The sequence below is a fragment of the Nerophis lumbriciformis genome, linkage group LG19, assembly GCF_033978685.3.
Source record: "Nerophis lumbriciformis linkage group LG19, RoL_Nlum_v2.1, whole genome shotgun sequence".
Taxonomy (NCBI): domain Eukaryota; kingdom Metazoa; phylum Chordata; class Actinopteri; order Syngnathiformes; family Syngnathidae; genus Nerophis; species Nerophis lumbriciformis.
The window spans coordinates 2,408,834-2,434,615 of record NC_084566.2 but is presented as its reverse complement, the minus strand read 5'-3'; the positions used below and the strand labels follow the sequence as shown (position 1 = coordinate 2,434,615).

At 42.7% G+C, this 25,782-nt stretch overlaps 1 protein-coding gene across 1 annotated transcript; it reads left to right on the top strand.

The window, feature by feature from the left end:
- Positions 1-863: 863 nt before the first annotated feature.
- On the top strand, positions 864-25,782 carry map6d1 (MAP6 domain containing 1). Its single transcript, XM_061979717.2, has 4 exons — positions 864-1,713; positions 4,026-4,172; positions 4,237-4,284; positions 25,319-25,782. The coding sequence occupies exons 1-4, from the start codon at positions 1,313-1,315 to the stop codon at positions 25,470-25,472; spliced, it is 750 nt and encodes a 249-aa protein (XP_061835701.2). The 5' UTR covers positions 864-1,312; the 3' UTR covers positions 25,473-25,782.

Genomic DNA, 25,782 nt, shown 5'->3' with positions numbered 1-25,782 from the left:
TATATATATATATATATATATATATATACTGTATATATATACATATATATATATATATATATGTATATATATACATATATATACTGTATATATATATACATATATATATATATCTACATCCTGAAAATATGCAAACAAAACTGTGTTTAGATAATTGATACTTCAAACTTGCATAAATAAATCTTAAGGAATATAACATAACTTGGCTTCTGAGAGCTTCAAAATGTAATGAATAAAATGCTAAAGTTGTTGCCAAACAAGCAATTATTTTAATAATTAAATATGGTCATTTTAAATGAATTATGATAATTTAAAATTAATTATTTCAAATATGTTTATTTTAATGTATAATTATATGACTGGATGTAATAAGGAGTCAGAAAAAATACAAATAAAAATACAATTAATTTTGATGTTTTTAGCAAAATATAGTAAAAATGTATTTTTATTTATTTTTTAATTAATAATTATATTTATTTTTAGGTAAAATAAACATAATACAATTTATCTCTAGTCTGGATGATTTAGTTCTTGTCACCCTGTTGTCCGTCCTCCCGTCTTCAAAAAAGGCTGTCCTCACTCAGGTCCGCATGGGAGATTTTCGGGAGAATATTTACCCCGGGAGGTTTTCGGATGAAGCGCTGAATTTCGGGAGTCTCCCGGAAAATTCGGGAGGGTTGGCAAGTATGACTTTATATGTAAACATTTACTGTCTAAACTGGAGTACTGTAGTCTGGTAATGTCATTTTATTCCAGCAGAGGGCGGTGTTACCCTACTGTTTGCAAAAGTTTCACTTACCGCTCCAATTCATGCCATCTCAAATTGGCTGTTTTGACCACACGATTGACAAAAATCATGGATATTAATGTGTTTAGTTTTTTTAACCAGGTCTACAATTATATTAACATAATTTTGTATCTATATAATAGCTGAGTATTGGCATGCATCAACTCAATTTAAAATGCTCCGGTAATCCTCGACGCTGCATCGTAATTATGTAACCTGAAGAGCTGCAGAGACGATCTTTGAAGAAGCAGGACTTTCTGCATCTGCATGCAAGTTGGCTGACATGGTGCATGTACTGACGAGGTGCATGTAGACGCGAATAGAACAGATATAGGTTCTAAAGAGTGAGGGGAGTATTCTAGAGAGAGGAGGCACATACCCTGCAAGAGGACTGGCAGAACATTAGATCCGGGCTGCTGAGATGGACCCTCCACACTCTTTAAAATAACCTGTTTGCCTTGCAGTTCTATTAATTTCATTTATTATTATTATTTTTTTTTGTTGCACAAGTCCAATAGTTGTGCTATGGCTTGGCCGTGCATCAGCAGAGTGTGCTGCCTGGCTCGGTTCTGGAACCAATTGGACAAATCGGACCTCTCCGTGCCGCTCACCATCCAGAACTACTCGGACATCTCCGAGCAGGACGTGCGCTCCGTCACCCAGCAGGTCGCGTCCTCGGAGGTCAACTACACCCCGGCCCCCGGTGCCGACGGGCCGGAGGCGAGAGGGTGTTTCCGGGCACGGAGGGAGGCCGGTCACAAGCCCCGGGAGGACGAGCAGCCTGCGCGGGTGCCTTTCCCCAGCGTCACGCAGTACAAGCAGGACTTCAAACCCTGGCCCATACCGAAGAAGGAACACTTCCCCTGGATCAGTGATGGGGGCAGCCCGGTGAAGAAGCAGGAGGAGGGAGGAAGAAGCAGCTACAGGTAGGACATCTCTCACCTGCACCGCTTTATGCTCACTTTACTTGCATACTTTCACTCATTCTGTGGCTTTGGAATCCACTTAAAACCAATTAAAGACATGGTTAGCATTATTTAGGGCACAGGCGTCAAACTCAAGGCCCGGGGGCCAGATCTGGCCCGCCACATCATTTTATTAAGCCAGGAAATACAAAACCCAAAACCAGTGAAGTTGTCACGTTGTGTAAATGGTAAATAAAAACAGAATACAATGATTTGCAAATACTTTTCAACTTATACTCAATTGAATAGACTGCAAATACAAGATATTTAATGTTCACAATGAGAAACTAAATTCCTGTTTGCAAATAATCATTCACTTAGAATTTAATGGCAGCAACACATTGCAAAACAGTTGTCACAGGGGCATTTTTACCACTGTGTTACATGGCCTTTCCTTTTAACAACACTCAGTAAACGTTTGGGAACTGAGGAGACACATTTTTGAAGCTTTTCAGGTGGAATTCTTTCCCATTTTTGCTTGATGTACAGCTTAAGTTGTTCAACAGTCCAGGGTCTCTGTTGTGGTATTTTAGGCTTCATAATGCACCACAGGTCTGGACTACAGGCAGGCCAGTCTAGTACCCGCACTCTTTTACTATGAAGCCACGCTGTTGTAACACGTGGCTTGGCATTGTCTTGCTGAAATAAGCAGGGGCGTCCATGATAATGTTGCTTGGACGGCAACATATGTTGCTCCAAAACCTGTATGTACCTTTCAGCATTAATGGTGCCTTCACAGATGTGTAAGTTACCCATGCCTTGGGCACTAATACACCCTCATACCATCACAGATGCTGGCTTTTCAACTGTGCGCCTAGAACAATCCGGATGGTTCTTTTCCTCTTTGGTCCGGAGGACATGACATCTACAGTTTCCAAAAACAATTTGAAATGTGGACTCGTCAGACCACAGGACACTTTTCCACTTTGCATCAGTCCATCTTAGATGAGCTCGGGCCCAGCGAAGCCGGCAGCGTTTATGGGTGTTGTTGATAAATGGCGTTGGCTTTGCATTGTAGAGTTTTAACTTGCACTTACAGATGTAGTGGCCAACTGTAGTTGCTGACAGTGGTTTTCTGAAGTGTTCCTGAGCCCATGTGGTGATATCCTTTACACACTGATGTCGCTTTTTATGCAGTATCACAACAGCGAGGGATCCAAGGTCACGGGCATTGCCGCTTTCATGCAGTGATTTCTCCAGATTCTCTGAGCCTTTTGATGATATTACGGACCGTAGATGGTGAAATCCCTAAATTCCTTTCAATAGCTGGTTGAGAAATGTTGTTCTTAAACTGTCACGCATTTGTTCACAAAGTGGTGACCCTCGCCCCATCCTTGTTTGTGAATGACTGAGCATTTCATGGAAGCTGCTTTTATACCCAATCATGGCACCCACCTGTTACCAATTAGCCTGTTCAGGTGTCACAGGGGTTAGTGTGTGTGCTTCACAATACGAAGGTCCTGAGTTCGATCCTGGGCTCGGGATCTTTCTGTGTGGAGTTTGCATGTTCTCCCCGTGACTGCGTGGGTTCCCTCAGAGTACTCCGGCTTCCTCCCACCTCCAAAAACATGCACCTGGGGATAGGTTGATTGGCAACACTAAATGGTCCCTAATGTGTGAATGTGAGTGTGAATGTTGTCTGTCTATTTGTGTTGGCCCTGTGATGAGGTGGCGACTTGTCCAGGGTGTACCCCGCCTTCCGCCCGAATGCAGCTGAGATAGGCTCCAGCACCCCTGCAACCCCAAAAGGGACAAGCGGTAGAAAATGGATGGATGGACCTGTGGGATGTTCCAAATAAGTGTTTGATGAGCATTCCTCAAGTTTCTCAGTCTTTTTTGCCACTTGTGTCAGCTTTTTTGAAACATGTAGCAGGCATCAAATTCCAAATGAGCTAATATTTGCAAAAAATAAAGTTTACCAGTTGGAACATTAAATATCTTGTCTTTGCAGTCTACTCAATTGAATATAAGTTGAAAAGGATTTGCAAATCATTGTATTCTCTTTTATTTACCATTTACACAACGTGACAACTTCACTGCTTTTGGGTTTTGTACTTGAGTATTTGGAGGTGATTTGGTTAGTCCGCAGAAATATTCCATGCTGGTCCCCTCAAAAGGTACAACTTTTTTAAATGTTCTTCCTGGAAGAGAAGAATGATCAGACATATATCACATATTGTTTGCTCCTGTGTTCAGAAATGTGGATGTAGTAGGAAACAATACGTGATATATACAGCTGTCAAACCTCCTAATACAACCTCCTTCCTCCACAGAAAAGAGTACAGGCCATGGACCAGACCCATCAACAGCAGCAGAAAACCACCTCCAGATCCATATTCCAACCCGAGGACCAACCAGGACTGTCCTCATGTCCCAACTGAGACCAGCTATCAGGCTGCCTACAGCGGCGAGGCCAACAGGTCGGTTCACATGGCCAAGTCGCAAGTTGGCCCCGCCCACAACCACAGCCCTTTTATCCTGCAGAGCATCCAGCATAAGAATGTGGAGCTCAGCACGTCAACAAAGAATCAGGTGAGCATGAAATACATGAAAACATTATCAGGCAATCCTGGCATTACAAGAGTCCAAAACGTATTACTGTACTTACTTCAATGAGTACAAATATATATCATTATCAATCAATCAATCAATCAATGTTTATTTATATAGCCCTAAATCACAAGGGCTGCACAAGCCACAACGACATCCTCGGTACAGAGCCCACATAAAGGCAAGGAAAAACTCACCCCAGTGGGACGTCGATGTGAATGACTATGAGAAACCTTGGAGAGGACCGCATATGTGGGTAACCCCCCCCCCTCTAGGGGAGACCGAAAGCAATGGATGTCGAGTGGGTCTGACATAATAGTGTGAAAGTCCAGTCCATAGTGGATCCAACATATCAGCGAAAGTCCAGTCCATTGTGGATATTATATATTATTCTTATTAAATGTATATTTACATCAGATGCAGCTATTATCAATTGTCTAACTTTAATACACTGTATACAAATAGCTACTTTTTTTTTTTTTAATATGAATTTTTCTTCTTTGTCGTCGTTTTACAATAACTATTTTTAGCAGTAGAGTGAACTGGAAGGTTTACTGCAGCAGTGAATAGAATGCAGGAGACAGGTGATGCCTCTAATATACTGGTAAATACAATTAGTGTCACTTATTAAATTTACTAATACATTATTCATTACCAGAGGTGGGTAGAGTAGCCAGAAATTGTACTCAAGTAAGAGTACTGTTACTTTAGAGATTTATTACTCAAGTAAAAGTAAGGAGTAGTCACCCAAATATTTACTTGAGTAAAAGTAAAAAGTATGTTGTGAAAAAACTACTCAAGTACTGAGTAACTGATGAGTAACATACACACACATATATATATATATATATATATATATATATATATATATATACATACATTGATATATACAGTATATCATTTATATTTATTTATTTTGCCGTTTTTGTTTACATGTTAAAGGTGTTTTAATGAATATACATGCATGTTTAACACATATAGATTCCTTTCTTTCATGTTGACAAGAATATAAGTTGGTGTATTACCTGATTCTGATGACTTGCATTGATTGGAATCCTGACAGCAGTGCTTAACATCCACGTTTTCAAATGCAGGAGAAAAAAAGTTCCTCCTTTCTGTCTAATACCACATGAAAGCGGTTGGTTTTTGGTATCTTATTTGTCCAGCTTCCATATTCGTTTTCACACACTTTACAAGAAATACATTGGCGGCAAATTCCGTAGCTTGCTAGCTTGTTTGCGCTGGCTTTCGGAGACTCTTATTTTGAAAGCGCAGGCGCGATGGAGCGGCACTTTTATTGTGAAGACAGGAACTGTGCAGTCAGTCTTTAGGCTTGTGACGGGATGTACGTTTGAAATAAAAAAGTGTCTTTTTTCCTTCACACTTTTGATTGATTGATTGAAACTTGTATTAGTAGATTGCACAGTACAGTACATATTCTGTACAATTGACCACTAAATGGTAACACCCCAATAAGTTTTTCAACTTGTTTAAGTCAGGTCATGTGACCGCCTGGCTCTGTTTGATTGGTCTAACGTCACCAGTGACTGCATCTGATTGGTGGAACGGAGTCAAACGTCACCAGTAACGCAGGCACTTTGAAGGTCTGTCTGACAGACCAAAACAAACAAAGCGTGCATTAACAGATCGATAAAAATTAGTAGCGAGTAGCGAGCTGAATGTAGATAAAAGTAGCGGAGTAAAAGTAGCGTTTCTTCTCTATAAATATACTCAAGTAAAAGTAAAAGTAAGTTGCATTAAAACTACTCTTAGAAGTACAATTTATCCCAAAAGTTACTCAAGTAGATGTAACGGAGTAAATGTAGCGCGTTACTACCCACCTCTGTTCATTACTATAGTCACTCATTTTGAAGTGGTATAAAACGACACTAGAATACAGGAAACAGGAAATGTATCTGAAATTAAATTATAGCTATATTAATATGATATAATAGTTGCAGAGGTGGGTAGTATCCAAAATTAAATTAGAGACACTAATTTAATCTAACAGTGTATAATATTGTGTATTGTTGTCATTTTTCGGAGTACAAAAAACTGTACTACAATATACTGATGGGGTTCTGGCACCAGTGAGTAGAATGCAGGAAACCAGTCATGCCTTTCTGTCCCTATTGAAGCGACAAGTGCCCAAATGTTTAAAATCCCCATAACACGTTAAGCCACATATTCAAAGTACACTAAAATCAAACTAATGCTGAAGACTGGTACAATAGTTCCATTTTGAACCGATTCAGCGTTTGTTTGCCAAAAGGAGGAGCGTGCTGAAGAGACAGATGTGCGCACAGATTGAAAGTAACGCCAAAATACGTCAATAAGGTGACAGGATTTGTGCGCAGAGCTGCAGGAACTCATTAGAGCGCTGACATTGTTGCAGATTATAGCAGGATAAACTCCATGGCTCACTGCTATGTAATGGTGGTTGTCTGGGTGCTCAAAATTTACACCAAAAAGTGAAAATTGAAAGAAAAATGTCAGCAGTGATGTGAGTCAAACGTGGGCAAGGTGCTCTGCTGGTAGTCATTTGCATCATCTCAGTGATGCTCAATCAAAGGTTTGCAGTGTGACGGAGTGGAGAGAGGTCAATGGCGGGCCACACGGTCTATTAATACGAGTGGCCCAGTTCACCCCAGGGGAGGGAGGCTCTGCGCTGCTTTTTATTACCGCTGGTACTCTTCTTCATCATCGTCATCACAAAGAGGTCAGGGATCAATCAGAGAGAGAAGATGTCACCCCTATTGCTTATCTTTGCAGTTTTCAGGGTGACAAAACCACGAGATGGCACTTCCTTATCTGCGGCCAGCACAGCAGCCCAACATATTCATTAGGAGATTTAGCGGTTAAATCCTCAAATGTGCGCTTCTGGTGACAAAATTATTGAATTCATTTGTCAAAGTGCCGTGTGGGCCCGTTTGGAGCGTCGAAGCTAATGTGTGCTAGAACGCTATCTTAGGAACAAAGCCGCACATGTTTCGGATTTACTGCATGAAAACACATTTAGAAGATCCATCCATTCATTTTCTACCGCTTGTCCCTTTTGGAGTCGCGGGGGGTGCTGGAGCCTATCTCAGCTGCATTCGGGCGGAGGGCGGGCTTCACATTGGACAAGTCGCCACCTCATCGCAGGGCCAACAGAGAAACAGACAGCATTCACACTCACATTCACACACTAGGGCCATGCTGAACTGAGGAAGATCGAGGAATATTTCATGTGAGCTAAATATTTACTATGTCATAAAATATTAAATAAATCCATCCGTCCATCCATTTTCTTCTGCTTCCGAGGCCGGGTCGCGGGTGCAGCAGCCAAAGCAGAGAAGCCCAGACTTCCCTCTCCCCAGCCACTTTGTCCAGCTCCTCCCAGGGAGAATCCCGAGGTGTTCCCAAGCCAGCTGGGAGACATGGTTCTCCCAACGTGTCCTCCTTTCGACCGGACATGCCCGAAACACCTCCCCAGGGAGGCGTTCGGGCCATTCCGACCAGATGCTCGAACCACCTCATCTGGCTCCTCTCCATGTGGAGGAGCAGCGAGCTCCTCCAGAATGACACAGCTTCTCACCCTATCTCTAAAGGGAGAGCCCCGCCACCTGACGGAAGAAACTCATTTCGGCTGATTGTATTGGTGGTGAGGACGGGAACATAGATTGACCGGTAAATTGAGAGTTTTGCCTTCCGGCTCAGCTCCTTCTTTACCACAACGGATTGATACAGCGTCCCCATCAATGCAGACGACGCACCCATCCGCCTGTCGATCCCACCGTCCACTCTTCCCTCACTCGTGAACAAGACCCTGGGGTACTTGAACTCCTCCACTTGGGGCAAGATCTCCACCCTTTTCCGAGCGAGAACCATGGACTCGGACTTGGAGGTGCTGATTCTCATCGCCGCCGCTTCACACTCTGCTGCGAACCGATCAAGTGAGAGCTGAAGATCCTAGCCAGATGAAGCCATTAGGACCACATCATCTGCAGAAAGCAGAGACCAAATCCTGCAGCCACCAAACCGGATCCCCTCAACGCCCCGACTGCGCCTAGAAATTCCATCCATAAAAGTCACGAACACAATCTTTGACAAAGGGCAGCCTTGGCGGAGTCCAACCCTCACTGGAAACAGGTTTGAGTTACCGCAGCCCAAGCTCTGACACTGACCATACAGGGAACGGACCGCCACCATCACGCGGTCCGATACCCTGTACTCTCTGAGCACTCCCCACAGGACTTCCCGAGGGACACGGTCGAATGCCTTCTCCAAGTCCACAAAGCACATGTAGACTGGTTGGGCAAACTCACATGCACCCTCCGGAGGAACCACCACCCAGGTCAGCCAATCCAGAGGCACCGTTCCCGATTTCCACACAATATCCATCCATCCATCTTCTTCCGCTTATCCGAGGTCGGGTCGCGGGGGAAGCAGCCTAAGCAGGGAAGCCCAGACTTCCCTCTCCCCAGTCACTTCGTCCAGCTCTTCCCGGGGGATCCCGAGGCGTTCCCAGGCGATCCCGAGGCGTTCCCAGGCCAGCCGGGAGGCATAGTCTTCCCAACGTGTCCTGGGTCTTCCCCGTGACCTCCTACCGGTCGGACGTGCCCTAAACACTTCCCTAGGGAGGCGATCAGGTGGCATCCTGACCAGAAGCCCGAACCACCTCATCTGGCTCCTATCGATGTGGAGGAGCAGCGGCTTTACTTTGAGCTCCCCTCGGATGACAGAGCTTCTCACCCTATCTCTAAGGGAGAGCCTCGCCACCCGGCGGAGGAAACTAATTTCGGCCGCTTGTACCCGTGATCTTGTCCTTTCGGTCATAACCCAAAGCTCATGACAATAGGTGAGGATGGGAACGTAGATCGACCGGTAAATCGAGAGCTTTGCCTTCCGGCTCAGCTCCTTCTTCACCACAACGGATCGATACAGCGTCCGCATTACTGAAGACGCCGCACCGATCCGCCTGTCGATCTCACGATCCACTCTTCCCTCACTCGTGAACAAGACTCTGAGGTACTTGAACTCCTCCACTTGGGGTAGGGTCTCCTCCGCAACCCGGAGATGGCACTCCCCCCTTTTCCGGGCGAGAACCATGTACTCGGACTTGGAGGTACTGAATCTCATTCCAGTCGCTTCACACTCTGCTGCGAACCGATCCAGTGAGAGCTGAAGATCCTAGCCAGATGAAGCCATCAGGACCACATCATCTGCAGAAAGCAGAGACCTAATCCTGCAGCCACCAAACCGGATCCCCTCAACGCCCTGACTGCACCTAGAAATTCTGTCCATAAACACGAACAGAATCGTTGACAAAGGGCAGCCTTGGCGGAGTCCAACCTTCACTGGAAACAGGTCCGAGTTACCGCGGCCCAAGCTCTGACATTGACCATACAGGGAACGGACCGCCACCATCACGCGGTCCGATACCCCGTACTCTCTTAACACTCCCCACAGGACTTCCCGAGGGACACGGTCGAATGCCTTCTCCAAGTCCACAAAGCACATGTAGACTGGTTGGGCAAACTCCCATGCACCCTCCGGAGGAACCACCACCCAGGTCAGCCAACCCAGAGGCACCGTTCCCGATTTCCACGCAATATTATAAAATAAATAAAAAATACAAACCAAATGAAGTAAAACTAAAAATATATATATTAAATAGTGTACAGCAGTGTTTTTCAACCTTTTTTGAGCCAAGGCACATTTTCTGCGTTGAAAAAATGTGGAGGCACACCACCAGCAGAAATCTTTAAAAAAGGAAACTCTGTTGACAGTAAAAAGTCGTTGTCGCAATTGTTGGATATGACTTTAAACCATAACCAAGCAAGCATCACTATAGCTCTTGTCTCAAAGTAGGTGTGCTATCACGACCTGTCACATCACACCCTGACTTATTTTGACCTTTTTGCTGTTTTCCTGTGTGTAGTGTTTTACTTCTTGTCTTGCGCTCCTATTTTGGTGTTTTTTAGTCTTTTTTGGGTATTTTCCTGAAGCAGTTTCATGTCTTCTTTTGAGCGATATTTCCCGCATCTACTTTGTTTTAGCAGTCAAGAGTATTTCAGTTGTTTGTATCCTTCTTTGTGGGGACATTGTTGATTGTCATGTCATGTTCGGATGTACTTTGTGGAAGCCGTCTTTGCTCCACAGTAAGTCTTTGCTGTCGTCCAGCATTCTGTTTTTGTTTACTTTGTAGCCAGTTCAGTTTTAGTTTTGTTCTGCATAGCCTTCCCTAAGCTTTAATACCTTTTCTTAAGGGCACTCACCTTTTGTTTATTTTTAGTTTAAGCATTAGACACCTTTTTACCTGCACACTGCCTCCCGCTGTTTCCCACATCTACAAAGCAATTAGCTACATGCTGCCACCTACTGATATGGAAGAGTATTACATGATTACTCTGCTGAGCTCTAAGAAATGCCCCCCTCTACCTCAAAGAACTACTCACCCCCAAATCCCCTACACGACACCTCCGCTCCGGACAGGCTAACCTCCTCCAACCTCCGAGGACAAAGCTACGAACAATGGGAGACCGGGCTTTCTGTTACGATCCGCTGCCCGGATCATAGTTTGTTTATGTTTGAGTCACGTGTTTTCAGCACCTTGAGTTTCGTTTGTTTCTGTTGCCATGGCGGCAGATTGTACGCACCTGCCTCTGGTTAGTGTTCGGGACGCGCACCTGTTGCCCGGGCACTAATCAGAGGGCTATTTAGTCTTTGCCCTGGCCTCACTCTGTTTGGCTTCCTAGTTTGTTCCCACACAACTGATGACGACGATTATTTCCTGTGCTTTAGCTGCTAGTTCTCACGCTAAGCTATTTTGGCTTGCTAGCTCCCACGCTAGCCCTTTTGTTTTTGCCTTTTTGTGCTACGTGCATGTCTTTTTGTTTATTCATCGTATGATTTATATTTTAAATAAATCATATTCCTACCTGCAAGCTGTGTCCGAAGCCGTCTGCATCCTTGGGAGAACACACCCGCATCACTATGCGACCACGACGTTACAGTAGGAAGCCAGCAGAAGACAATTCTCCCGCATCGGCTAACGAGGAGTGGGACGAAGGTACGCTCATGGTGTTGCGAGCGATGGAAGCCGAGACGCTTCGCTATTCGACGGAGGAGAGGTCGAATCTCATGTGGGGAGCTGGAGGCTCTCTTATCCCCATCGACTCCCTCTGGTCGGAAGACATCGCCGCTACACCGCAGTACCGGGCGCGCCGTCAAAGACGGAAGCCGGCCAGAAGGTCTTTCCCTCGCCGCCAAGACGCGCCGCTCCTGCAAACTCCTCCACCGGACCGAAGCAAGCTACATTCAGCCCAAACTTCCCCTCCTCAGATGTATGGCAACCCAATCGACCACTTCGCCAAACATTTCTCCGATTGGGCTGTCAGTCACATGGACAGTTGCAACAATGACGTAATTTCATTGGCGCCCCCCGAAGAGGTAACTCCGCCCACTTCCGATGACGTCATTGAGCAAGAATTTTTTTTTCCATCTTCTAATTCTTTCTGTCAGCCAATCCCAAACGACTTTTATTCTAAGATAAAACATTATCAGGACATTTTTGTTAAGTTCAAGTCTAGTCAGTCACATTCTGATTTTCTAGCTCCGCCCCCAATTACTTTGGCCCCAACCCCTATAGCTCAAGCTCCGCCCACTGCTCTGTTTTCTCCCTCCTGGTCGTCCCTACAGTCCCATGATATTGGGAAGACTAACAGACAGTTTGGACAATTTAAAGAGGAGGAGTATACCCCCCTCGTTACCTCCCCCCACCCACCCTTGAAGACGGTTCCAAACCGCAAGGAGCGCGTCTGGTATCCGCGTCTTGAGGGGGGGGCTAGTGCTGGGAGCTGTGCTAGTGGGGTGGCACCACTGCGCTCAGCTAAACCGCAACCTCCTGCACGGCCACGGCCACCAGTCTTTCGGCGTGCTAAGCCCCAACCTCCTGCACGGCCACCGCCACCAGTCTTTCGGCGTGCTAAACCGCAACCTCCTGCACGGCCACCGCCACCAGTCTTTTGGCGTGCTCAACCTCAACCTCCTGCACGGCCACCGCCACCAGTCCTTCGGCCTGCTAAGCCACAACCGCCAGCTAGGCCACCTCCAGCTGCACCTCGGCTAGCATCTGCACCTGTTCCTGCACCTCGGCTGACACACCAAGCTTCGTCTCCTGTAGCTCCTCCACGTCAAGCTCCACCACGTCAAGCTCCACCACGCCAAGGTCCTCGGCTGGTTCCCACACCAGCGCCGGCTCCTCGGCTGGTTCCCAAACCAGCGCCGGCTCCACGGCTGGTTCCCACACCAGCGCCGGCTCCATGGCTGGTTCCCACACCAGCGCCGGCTCCACGGCTGGTTCCCACACCAGCGCCGGCTCCACGGCTGGTTCCCACACCAGCGCCGGCTCCACGGCTGGTTCCCACACCAGCGCCGGCTCCACGGCTGGTTCCCACACCAGCGCCGGCTCCAAGGCTGGTTCCCACACCAGCGCCGGCTCCAAGGCTGGTTCCCACACCAGCACCAGCTGCCGCGACGACTCCTCCTGCTTCCACGGCGACGTCGACTCCTCCTGCTTCCACGGCGACGTCGACTCCTCCTGCTTCCACGGCGACGTCGACTCCTCCTGCTTCCACGGCGACGTCGACTCCTCCTGCTTCCACGGCGACGTCTTCTCTCTCCTCGTCTCAGCGACCTCGAGTGGTCTGGCTGCGCAAGCGGCGCTCTCGGAGGTTTGTGTATGGACGCCAGTGGCGCAAACAGCAGCGACACCCGAGACGTGGTCGTAGAACTCTCCGGCTGTTGAACTTCTGCCGCCACTCTCGCCCACCTTCCTCGCCCTCATCGTCGTCTCAGCAACCTCGAGTGGTCTGGCTGCGCAAGCGGCGCTCTCTGAGGTTTGTGTATGGACGCCAGTGGCGCAAACAGCAGCGACACCCGAGACATAGACTTAGAACTCTCCGGCTGCTGAACTTCTGGCGCCACTCACGCCCACCTTCTCGGCAGCCACGAATGTGGCCTTTCCGTGGTCGCCCGCCTCGCCTGCGGCAGCGGCGTTCCACTCGCCGCCGCCACCTGACTCTTCCCCGGTGGATTCGGGGACACGTGGCCTGGCGACCCACCACCAAATCCTCCCTCCGCCCTCCCTTGACTCTCGAACTATTTCTTGTTTTTTGAGTTCTAGTTTTATTTTGTGTCAAGGGACATCTGGAATCTGTCCTTTAAGGGGGGGGTACTGTTACGATCCGCTGCCCGGATCATAGTTTGTTTATGTTTGAGTCACGTGTTTTCAGCACCTTGAGTTTCGTTTGTTTCTGTTGCCATGACGGCAGATTGTACGCACCTGCATCTGGTTAGTGTTCGGGACGCGCACCTGTTGCCCGGGCACTAATCAGAGGGCTATTTAGTCTTTGCCCTGGCCTCACTCGGTCTGGCTTCCTAGTTTGTTCCCACACAACTGATGACGACGATTATTTCCTGTGCTTTAGCTGCTAGTTCTCACGCTAGGCTATTTTGGCTTGCTAGCTCCCACGCTAGCCCTTTTGTTTTTGCCTTTTTGTGCTACGTGCATGTCTTTTTGTTTATTCATCGTATGATTTATATTTTAAATAAATCATATTCCTACCTGCAAGCTGTGTCCGAAGCCGTCTGCATCCTTGGGAGAACACACCCGCATCACTATGCGACCACGACGTTACGCTTTCTACTCCACCGCTCCCAGTCTGTGGAACGCTCTCCCTGACTACCTGAGGGCACCACAGACTGTGGATACTTTTAAAAAAGGCTTAAAAATCCTTCTTTTTAAAAAAACCTTTTTTTAGATATATGCATACTAGTTTTAGCTATTTGGCTGTTCTAGTTTTTATTTGTATTTATTTTTTATTATCTTTTTATTTTTATTTATTGTATTTTTTTTTATTGTTTTTTTTTTTTTTTTTTTTTAACACACTGTAGCATTTTGAGGTTGTTTACTCAATGTAAAGTGCTTTTTACAAATAAAATCTATTATTATTATTAGACAGCACCGACACTCAACAACAAAAACACATCATTTGCAGACTATAATTACGGCTTTGCAAACAATATTTTTAACCCAAATAGGTGAAATTAGACAATCTCCCACGCGGCACACCAGACTGTATCTCACGGCACACGCGGCACAGTGGTTGAAAAACACTGGTGTACAGTGCACCCGGACACTTCCACATTTTGTTATGTTTCACAAACTTAGTCAAAATTGGATTACATTTAGTTTTGTCAAACAATAGGACAATGCAATGTGAAAAGTTTTTTATTTTATTTTTCTTAGCAAATCTATCAAAAAAACCAAAAAAAAAACAAGTAGTCACAGGCTTTGCTCAATACTTTGTTGATGCACCTTTGGCAGCAATTACAGCCTCAAGTCTTTTTTGAATACGATGCTACAAGCTTGGCCGCACCTCTCAAGCTCCATCAGGTTGGATGGGAAGCGTTGGTTTTCATCCAGGATGCTTCTGTACATTGCTGCATTCATCTTAGTCTGGTCAGGGAGGTGACCAAGAACCCCATGGTCACTCAGAGAGGAGAACCTTCCAGAAGGACAACAGTCTGTGCTGCAATCCACCAATCAGGCCTGCATGATGGAGTGTCCAGACGGAAGCCATTTTTTACTAAAAGGTTTGCCAAAATGCACCTGAAAGACTCTCAGACCATGAAAAACAAAATGATCTGGTCTGATGAGACAAAGATTGCATGCCAGGTGTCATGTTTGGAGTAAAGCAGGTACCACTCATCACCAGGACAATACCATCCCTACAGTGAAACATGGTGGTGGCAGCATCATGCTGTGGGGATGCTTTTTAGCCGCAAGAACTAGGAGAACAGTCTGGATAGAGGGAAAGATGATTGCAGCAATGTACAGAGACATCCTGGATGAAAACCAACGTTCCCCATCCAACCCGATAGAGCTTGAGAGGTGCTGCAAAGAGGAACGGGCGAAACTGCCCAAAGATAGGTGCGCCAAGTTTGTAGCATCGTATTCATAAAGACTTGAGGTTGTAATTGCTGCCAAAGGTGCATCAACAAAGTATTGAGCAAAGGCTGTGAGTTTGTTTTTCTTTCCATTTTTTTTTAAAAGAAATTTGCAAAAAATAAAAAATAACTCTTCACATTGTCAGTATGGGATATTTTGTGTAGAATTCTGAGGAAAAAATACATGTCTTCCATTTTGGAAAAAGGCTGCAACATGACTATATGTGGAAAAAGTGAAGCATTGGGAATACTTTCCGGATGCACTGTACCACAAAATGTATGGTTTAAAACAATTGAAATAAAAGAAAAAGGCAGAGGAATGTCAAAAGTTAAAGGCTAGGCTATTTGTGTGCTTTTTGTCATGCCACCACAGAAAGGTACCACTAGAAAAGTGTATGGACTGGACTCTCACACTATTAACTAGATCCACTATAGACTGGACTCTCACACTATTAACTAGATCCACTATGGACTGGACTCTCACACTATTAACTAGATCCACTATGGACTGGACTCTCACACTATTAACTAGATCCACTATGGACTGGACTCTCACACTATTAACTAGATCCACTATGGACTGGACTCTCACACTATTAACTACATCCACTATGGACTGGACTCTCACACTATTAAGTAGATCCACTATGAACTGGACTCTCACACTATTAACTAGATCCACTATGGACTGGACTCTCACACGATTAACTAGATCCACTATGGACTGGACTCTCAAACTATTAACTAGATCCACTATGGACTGGACTCTCAAACTATTAACTAGATCCACTATGGACTGGACTCTCACACTATTAACTAGATCCACTATGGACTGGAGTCTCACACTATTAACTAGATCCACTATGGACTGGACTCTTACACTGTTAACTAGATCCACTGTGGACTGGACTCTCACACTATTAACTAGATCCACTATTGAGTTTGAGTTTATTTCGAACATGCAAGTATACAACATGATACATCACAATCTCCAGTTTCTCTTTTCAACATGTTCGAAAAGGAGTAGGAAGAAGCAGAGCTTATTTAATCCTACCCCTTTTCTTTTACATAACAGTTGCTAAAACTTTTGTTCACTTCCTGTTCTCAATTTATTCACAATATACTCCATAAGTAATCACAATAAAATAAGCAAATAAATAATAATTGGTGAAGTAAGTTACATTTCATATGTTGAAATAAGTAAGATTATTTTGTGAGTGAAAGAATGAAAGAATGGATGAGTTAAATAAATTCAGAATGTTTATCATGGTTCTTCTTCTTTGTACTTTGTAAACACTTTAAGTTTGAAGAGTTTCTTGAAGTGGATCATATTAGTACATTGTTTGATTGCTTTGCTTAATCCATTCCATCATTTAATTCCACATACTGATATACTGAAGGTCTTAAGTGTTGTACGTGCATACAAATGTTTTAAATTACATTTCTCCCTAAGATTATATTTCTCCTCTTTTTTTGAGAAGAATTGTTGTATATTCTTGGGTAGCAGGTTATAGTTTGCTTTGTGTATAATTTTAGCTGTTTGCAAATTCACTATGTCGTAGAATTTCAGAATCTTTGATTCAATAAATAAAGGATTTGTGTGTTCTCTATATCCAACATGATGTATTATTCTAACTGATCTTTTTTGTAACACCGTTAATGAATGAAGTGTACTTTTGTAATTATTTCCCCATATTTCTGCACAATAACTCAGATATGGTAACACTAGTGAGCAGTAGAGAATATGAAGTGATTTTTTGTCTAGAACATGTTTTGCTTTATTCATTATTGACGTGTTTCTTGCTACTTTATGTTGTATATTTTTTACGTGAGATTTCCAGTTCAATTTATCATCAATCATTATACCTAGAAATTTGGTTTCATTTACTCTTTCAATTTCTATTCCGTCTATTTGTATTTGTGTTTGACTTTCTCTTCTACTGTTACCAAATAGCATTATTTTAGTTTTACTGAGATTCAACGATAGTCTGTTTTTGTCAAACCATCTTTTTAATTTGTTAATTTCTTCTGTTATTATTTGTAGTATCTTCTGTGTGTTCTCTCCTGAACAAAACGCTGTTGTATCATCCGCAAATAACACTAACTTTAAATCTTTTGTAACTTTACAAATGTCATTTATATATAGATTGAATAATTTAGGTCCTAGTATTGATCCCTGAGGTACACCACAGGATATATTTAACGTTGTAGAGGTGTGTTCGCCTACCTTCACGTATTGTTTCCTGTTCATTAGATAACTTCTTATCCAGTTTAAGACTAACCCTCTGATGCCATATCGTTCTAGTTTTTTGATTAAAATATTGTGATTAATTGTGTCAAATGCTTTAGTTAGATCCATAAAAACTGCTGCCGCACATTTTTTATTATCTATAGCATTGGTAATTTCTTCTGTAATTTCAATTAAAGCCATCGAAGTTGAAACATTAGCTCTGTATCCATATTGATTTTCTTCGAGTATTCTATTTTTATTTATGAAACTCTCTAATCTGTTATTGAACAGTTTTTCAATGATTTTAGAAAATTGTGGAAGTAAGGAAACAGGTCTATAGTTTGTAAATTGATATTTGTCGCCAGTCTTGTAAATTGGTGCAACTTTAGCTATTTTCATTTTGTTTGGAAATATACCTGTTTGAAATGATAGGTTACTAATATACATTAATGGTCCTGAGATCTCTTCAATAACCTTTTTTATCGTTTCCATATCAATTTCATTACAATCAGTTGAAGTCTTGGATTTACATTTTTTCACGATAGTAACTATTTCCTCCTGTGTCACATTACTGAGGAACATGGAGTTGGGATTTCGCTCTATGGTATCATTATAGTCCTCAATTGAAACTGGGTCTGGAATCCTTTCTTCCAATTTTGGTCCAATATTTACAAAATAATTATTGAAACTTTCAACTACTTCCTTTATGTTGTCATTTTTTTTTATTTCCGTCTAAGAAGTATTGAGGGTAGTCCCTCTTAGTGCCATTTTTAATAATGCTATTGAGGATGCCCCATGTTGCTCTCATATTAGTTTTGTTCTTGTCCAATAATTCACTGTAATATTCTTTTCTACATAATCGTAGTATGTATGTTAACTTGTTTTTATACTTTTTGTACTTAATTTCTGCCTCTGTAGTTCTTTGTGCTATAAATTTCCTATATAGTGTATTCTTCTTCTTACAAGCATTTTTTAATCCTTTTGTCATCCATGGTTGATTATTCTTTCTCTGCTTATTACTGAGTTGTATGGACTGGACTCTCACACTATTAACTAGATCCACTATGGACTGGAGTCTCACACTATTAACTAGATTCACTATGGACTGGACTCTCACACTGTTAACTAGATCCACTGTGGACTGGACTCTCACACTATTAACTAGATACCCTATGGACTGGACTCTCACACTATTAGCTAGATCCACTATGGACTGGAGTCTCACACTATTAACTAGATTCACTATGGACTGGACTCTCACACTGTTAACTAGATCCACTGTGGACTGGACTCTCACACTATTAACTAGATACCCTATGGACTGGACTCTCACACTATTAACTAGATCCACTATGGACTGGAGTCTCACACTATTAACTAGATTCACTATGGACTGGACTCTCACACTGTTAACTAGATCCACTGTGGACTGGACTCTCACACTATTAATTAGATCCACTATGGACTGGAGTCTCACACTATTAACTAGATCCACTATGGACTGGAGTCTCACACTATTAACTAGATTCACTATGGACTGGACTCTCACACTGTTAACTAGATCCACTGTGGACTGGAGTCTCACACTATTAACTAGATTCACTATGGACTGGACTCTCACACTGTTAACTAGATCCACTATGGACTGGACTCTCACACTATTAACTAGATCCACTATGGACTGGACTCTCACACTATTAACTAGATCCACTATGGACTGGACTCTCACACTATTAACTAGATCCACTATGGACTAGACTCTCACACTATTAACTAGATCCACTATGGACTGGACTCTCACAATATTAACTAGATCCACTATGGACTGGACTCTCACACTATTAACTAGATCCTCTATGGACTGGACTCTCACAATATTATGCTAGAGCCACTTGACGTCCATTGCACCGGTCGCCCAGGGGGGGTTCCCCTCCAAGGTTTCTCATTGTCATCCGATTGGGTTGAGTTTTTCCTTGCCCTGATGTGGGATCTGAGCCGAGGATGTCGTTGTGGCTTGTGCAGCCCTTTGAGACACTCGTGATTTAGGGCTATATAAGTAAACTTTGATTGATTGATAATGATAACCATAGAACATGAAATGGCACTAACTGTAACCAAGGAAAAAATCTGCCTGCTCAATTAAATACAAAAAACAACAATCAAACACAAATTAATTTGACCAGGCAGATGCTAGCATGTCGCTATACTGTAAACGCTTCATGTCTACGGATTAGCATGAAAAAGATGAAGAGAAGCTGCACTAAAAGTCTATTTTACGTTATTTTAGTTTTATTTTGCGTTTATACAGTGGTTAACTTGACACTTGTATGATAGCTGAGAACGTGGAAAAAATTGTGTTAGACTTATAGGGACCATAAGTACAATAAAATTAAAAATACGAATAAAGTAGCATTACAAAAATTAAATAGTTTTTCAAAAATACATTAAATACATCAACATTTAATACAAATTACCTCAAATTAATTGAATAGTGTAAGGCAGATCTGGGCAAATTAAGGCCCGGGGGCCACATGCGGCCCGTTAAGTTTTTCAATCTGGCCTGCCGGACATTCCCAAATAATTCTTTTAGATCTTTAAGATGGAAAGTGTAGCTGCCATTATGTTGTGCAGTCATGTTTTCTAATGACCGCAAGTCTTCAACTATACAAAGTATTTCAATGGTTGAAATCTGCGCTTTTGCATGATATACTAGTTACTATGGTAATCTAATTAGTTACTATGGTAATCCAAGTAACAGCAGCTCAGACGAGGCACCAAGCAGTGTGGGTGGGGAGCGTTTCCACAGAGTGTTTCCAGAGCCTGAAATGCGGGTGTCAGGGACAGACGTGGAAGAAGATTTTTTACAACATAGTTCTAAAGCTTAGTGATAAATCAGATATATCAGATTGTAGGTGGGTTTTTTTACCCCTCGCGTTCATATTACGCTGTTTGTTGCATTTTTGTTGCGTTTCGCTTGATTGTAAAATATGTGGATGGAGAGGTGGTGTGACGTTTATATGTTGTCAATATTCAGTGTTTTATCCTTCATAGTTAATATTGTAAATCACACACTTTATTTTCATGTACATTCTCGGTGTCTCATTCAGTCAAAAAAAAAATTCCATTCTGTTTTTAAGACCGTCTTTCAAAAAGTGTTTAGCTTTTAATCAGACATTATTGTGAGGTTTTGTATTAGTGTTCCTAAAAATCACAAATACCGGCCCCCAGACACATTTTTCTTTCTAATTTTGGTCCCGTGAGTCAAAATTAGAGATGTCCGATGATATCGGCCTGCCGATATTATCGGCCGATAAATGCGTTAAAATGTAATATCGGAAATGATCGGTATCGTTTTTTTATCAGTATCGTTTTTTTGTTTGTTTGTTTTTTGTTTTTTTTATTAAATCAACATAAAAAACACAAGATACACTTACAATTAGTGCACCAACCCAAAAAACCTCCCTCCCCCATTTACACTCATTCACACAAAAGGGTTGTTTCTTTCTGTTAATATTCTGGTTCCTACATTATATATCAATATATATCAATACAGTCTGCAAGGGATACAGTCCGTAAGCACACATGATTGTGCGTGCTGCTGGTCCACTAATAGTACTAACCTTTAACAATTAATTTTACTCATTTTCATTAATTACTAGTTTCTATGTAACTGTTTTTATATTGTTTTACTTTCTTTTTTATTCAAGAAAATGTTTTTAATTTATTTATCTTATTTTTTTTTTTTTTAAAGTACCTTATCTTCACCATACCTGGTTGTCCAAATTAGGCATAATAATGTGTTAATTCCACGACTGCATATATCGGTTGATATCGGTATCGGTAATTAAAGAGTTGGACAATATCGGATATCGGCAAAAAGCCATTATCGGACATCCCTAGTCAAAATAATTGCCCAGGCCTGGTGTAAAGTGATTGTTGTGTAGACTTTGCGCAAACGGGTTATACTTTATCAAGTTTTGCTCAATCGTCAAGATTCCAAAATGGTTTCACTGTGGACAAAACGTGGAAACAAAAATGCGTGCTAATCAGCGACAAGACAAGGCAAAGAGATCTGTGTGAGCAGACTGTATAGTCCGTGTTGGACACGAGCGAGACAAAGACAAAATGCAAAGGAAGTCATTAAGAATGCAGAGAGTGGCACATTTAGCTTCACTGCTTTGTTTCCATCCAGACGTCTCATGTACGAAATACACATTTTTGTGCGATTCCACTGGATTACACAAAAGGCTTGAAAGAGCCAACGGGAACAATGTCCCAAAAATGTTCCATTCATCTATTGTTCCTCTGCCTCGGACCTCTTCCCCTTTCCCACGCTGCCCGGGAACACAGAGAAGAAGATTCCTCTGCCAATTTGGCATGGGGGGGAAAGGCCGAATGGGTTTAGAACTTAATGAGGTATTGATAGATCATGGCCACGTGCACGACGTACTGTTTCCTATTGTCAATGCATTTATTAGAGCCGTAAGAAAACATGAACATATATATATTTTATACTACAAACCCCGTTTCCATATGAGTTGGGAAATTGTGTTAGATGTAAATATAAACGGAATACAATGATTTACAAATCCTTTTCAACCCATATTCAATTGAATGCACTACAAAGACAACTTAGAATTTCATGGCTGCAACACGTGACAAAGTGGTTGGGAAAGGGCATGTTCACCACTGTGTTACATGGCCTTTCCTTTTAACAACACTCAGTAAACGTTTGGGAACTGAGGAGACACATTTTTTAAGCTTCCCAGGTGGAATTCTTTCCCATTCTTGCTTGATGTACAGCTTAAGTTGTTCAACAGTCCGGGGGTCTCCGTTGTGGTATTTTAGGCTTCATAATGCGCCACACATTTTCAATGGGAGACAGGTCTGGACTACAGGCAGGCCAGTCTAGTACCCGCACTCTTTTACTATGAAGCCACGTTGATGTAACACGTGGCTTGGCATTGTCTTGCTGAAATAAGCAGGGGCGTCCATGGTAACGTTGCTTGGATGGCAACATATGTTGCTCCAAAACCTGTATGTACCTTTCAGCATTAATGGCGCCTTCACAGATGTGTAAGTTACCCATGTCTTGGGCACTAATACACCCCCATACCATCACAGATGCTGGCTTTTCAACTTTGCGCCTATAACAATCCGGATGGTTCTTTTCCTCTTTGGTCCGGAGGACACGACGTCCACAGTTTCCAAAAAACAATTTGAAATGTGGACTCGTCAGACCACAGAACACTTTTCCACTTTGTATCAGTCCATCTTAGATGAGCTCAGGCCCAGCGAAGCCGACGGCGTTTCTGGGTGTTGTTGATAAACGGTTTTCGCCTTGCATAGGAGAGTTTTAACTTGCACTTACAGATGTAGCGACCAACTGTAGTTACTGACAGTGGGTTTCTGAAGTGTTCCTGAGCCCATGTGGTGATATCCTTTACACACTGATGTCCCTTGTTGATGCAGTACAGCCTGAGGGATCGAAGGTCACGGACTTAGCTGCTTACGTGCAGTGATTTCTCCAGATTCTCTGAACCTTTGATGATATTACGGACCGTAGATGGTGAAATCCCTAAATTCCTTGCAACAGTTGGTTGAGAAAGTTTTTTCTAAAACTGTTCAACAATTTGCTCACGCATTTGTTGACAAAGTGGTGACCCTCGCCCCATCCTTGTTTGTGAATGACTGAGCATTTCATGGAATCTACTTTTATACCCAATCATGGCACCCACCTGTTCCCAATTTGCCTGCTCACCTGTGGGATGTTCCAAATAAGTGTTTGATGAGCATTCCTCAACTTTATCAGTATTTATTGCCACCTTTCCCAACTTCTTTGTCACGTGTTGCTGGCATCAAATTCTAAAGTTAATGATTATTTGCAACAAAAAAAAAATGTTTATCAGTTTGAACATCAAATATGTTGTCTTTGTAGCATATTCAACTGAATATGGGTTGAAAATTATTTGCAAATCATTGTATTCCGTTTATATTTACATCTAACACAATTTCCCAACTCATATGGAAACGGGGTTTGTATGTATATTTATAATTTCCATTAATTTATTTCTGAAAAATAAATTTTTTGTCAACAAGTTAAAGGTGTTTATGATAATACAAGCATGTTTAACATTCCTTTCTTTCATGAAGACAAGAATATAAGTTGGTGTATTACCTGATTCTGATGACTTGCATTGATTGGAATCAGACAGGATTCTCAGTAGTGCTAATAACTTCCACATTTTTGAATTTACATTGTGGAGGAGAAAAAAAAGGCCTCCTTTCTGTCCAATACCACATGAAAGTGGTTGCTTTTTTACCATCTTATTTGTCCAGCTTCCATTTTCATTTTTATACACTTTACAAGAAATACAATGGCGGCAAACTCCGTAGCTTGCTAGCTGTCATGTCTGTGTGATCATGTTTTTGTCTTAGTCATGTTTTATTTAGTTATTGGACTTTTTAGTTTCTGGCTTTTCACTCCCTTGTCTTGTTTCCATGATTACCCATTAGTTTCACCTGTTCCACGTTTGGACTCATTGTGCACTCTTGTTTGTCACCATAGCAACCATTAGTTTTCACCTGTCACGTCACGCACCTGTTTCACGTTTTGAGTCACGCACCTGTTTTCGTTAATCATGTCTGTAGTATTTAAGTTCATTGTTTTCAGTTTGTCGTTCTGACGACATCTCCATATTTATGCTTCTGCACACTCTCCACACGCTTATGATCCTTGCTGCTCTTTTTTCATGCCGGTTCCATGCCAAGTAAGTTTTTGTTTATTAAGCCACATTTAGTGTTTTTTGTTGTTCATAGTTTTTGCCTTTGTGCAAGTGTTTGGTTTCATAGTTTGTTCTCCGCCATTGTGCGCGCCTTTTGTTTACTTCCTTGTTTTGTATTTATAGTCTTTAAATAAAAAATGTACTCACATTCCCGTCTCGCCCGAGCCAACTTTCCGTTGCATCCCGGAAAAGCTAACACCCAGGACCAAGTCATGACACTAGCTTGTGTGTACTAGTTTTCTGAGACTCTTATTTTGGTAGTGCAGGCAGGATGGACCAGCACTTTTATTGTGAAGATAGGAAATGTGCGGTCGGTCTTTAGAGTTTTGACAGAAGGTATGTCGAACTAAAAAGTGTTTCTACCCTTCCTGTCGGTCATTTTTTCTTAATGATCTGGCAGCAGCCAGCGTCATCTCACAAGACCCTCGGGTGCCGTGAATGTCAATCAAGTGACCAAAGTGACGTCTTGGTGAAGATTGATGATCGATCATTTTTAGGTCTATTTTTTAATGCCTGGCTAGCGATGGACTGACACACCCTCCACCATCGACGTAATGTACTAAATGGTAGAATGAAGAATTAAGATCCAGTTGGAAATAAGAAGTCCAGCTCATCTCCTGATTGATGGAGGAGTGTCCTCCTACATTTAAGTATAGTAGTCCAGAACAGAACTGTTGGAGTCTTCTTTGGTATCCATCTAACTGAGTGGAGAAGCAGACTAGGCTGCTGCATTGAGAGCACAATAGATGGTGTTTGTGTGGGAGGGGGTGGCTACACAAGTACGCAGTATTGCTTTGCCTTCCCTCAACAACCACCCAAGTGCTTCTGGGACAGCGAGCTGACAATCTCGCCAGAAAGGCGGGGAAAAAAAGACTTGTGCTCTGATGCTCACATAAAAAGACTGCACAGCAGTGAAGTTAAAATAAATTGGCCGAATTTGGCTGACAGATTTTCTAATTGCTAGAAGACAGTAGAAAATGGGTGATTTCTCTTCTTTTTACCTTAGGAACATCTGGTTAGGACCAAGCTGCCACCAAACCCTTCTGCTCTCTTTCAAAGTGGACCGCGAGCCTTTTAGCAAGCGAGTGGCACCAGGCGAGATGGTCTTCACACCAGAATCTATGCAAGGTGGTCCCTGCAGAGCTGAGAGGATGACATGACATGACATCGACCCCACAGGAGGCCCCCACGCTCCCATGGCCTGCCTCCTTCCTTTACAGCCCGGTTTGCTTCAGTTACTCTAGAATTGAATATGCATGTCACGGAACTAGCGTGTTATGCTGCTACACAAGACAATGTGTCATTCCTCTTAAGTCATGTTGCTTGAAATGAAACTTTTTCTTAGTTTCAGCAGTTTACCATGCTTATATTTAATTATTTAGAAATTATTAGTTTGTTAATCATTATACTGTAGTGAGAGGAAAATGTGAAAAGGGTAAACGAAATAATGAAATAAAAGTATTAGGTCTT

What these genes read in the sequence shown, in the direction of transcription:
- map6d1 (XM_061979717.2), top strand. Translation starts at nt 1,313, where the DNA reads ATGGCTTGGCCGTGCATCAGCAGAGTGTGCTGCCTGGCTCGGTTCTGG. An exon ending in GGAGGAAGAAGCAGCTACAG is followed by an intron (nt 1,714 to 4,025) that starts GTAGGACATCTC and finishes CTTCCTCCACAG; the next exon opens with AAAAGAGTACAGGCCATGGA. An exon ending in GCACGTCAACAAAGAATCAG is followed by an intron (nt 4,285 to 25,318) that starts GTGAGCATGAAA and finishes TTTTTACCTTAG; the next exon opens with GAACATCTGGTTAGGACCAA.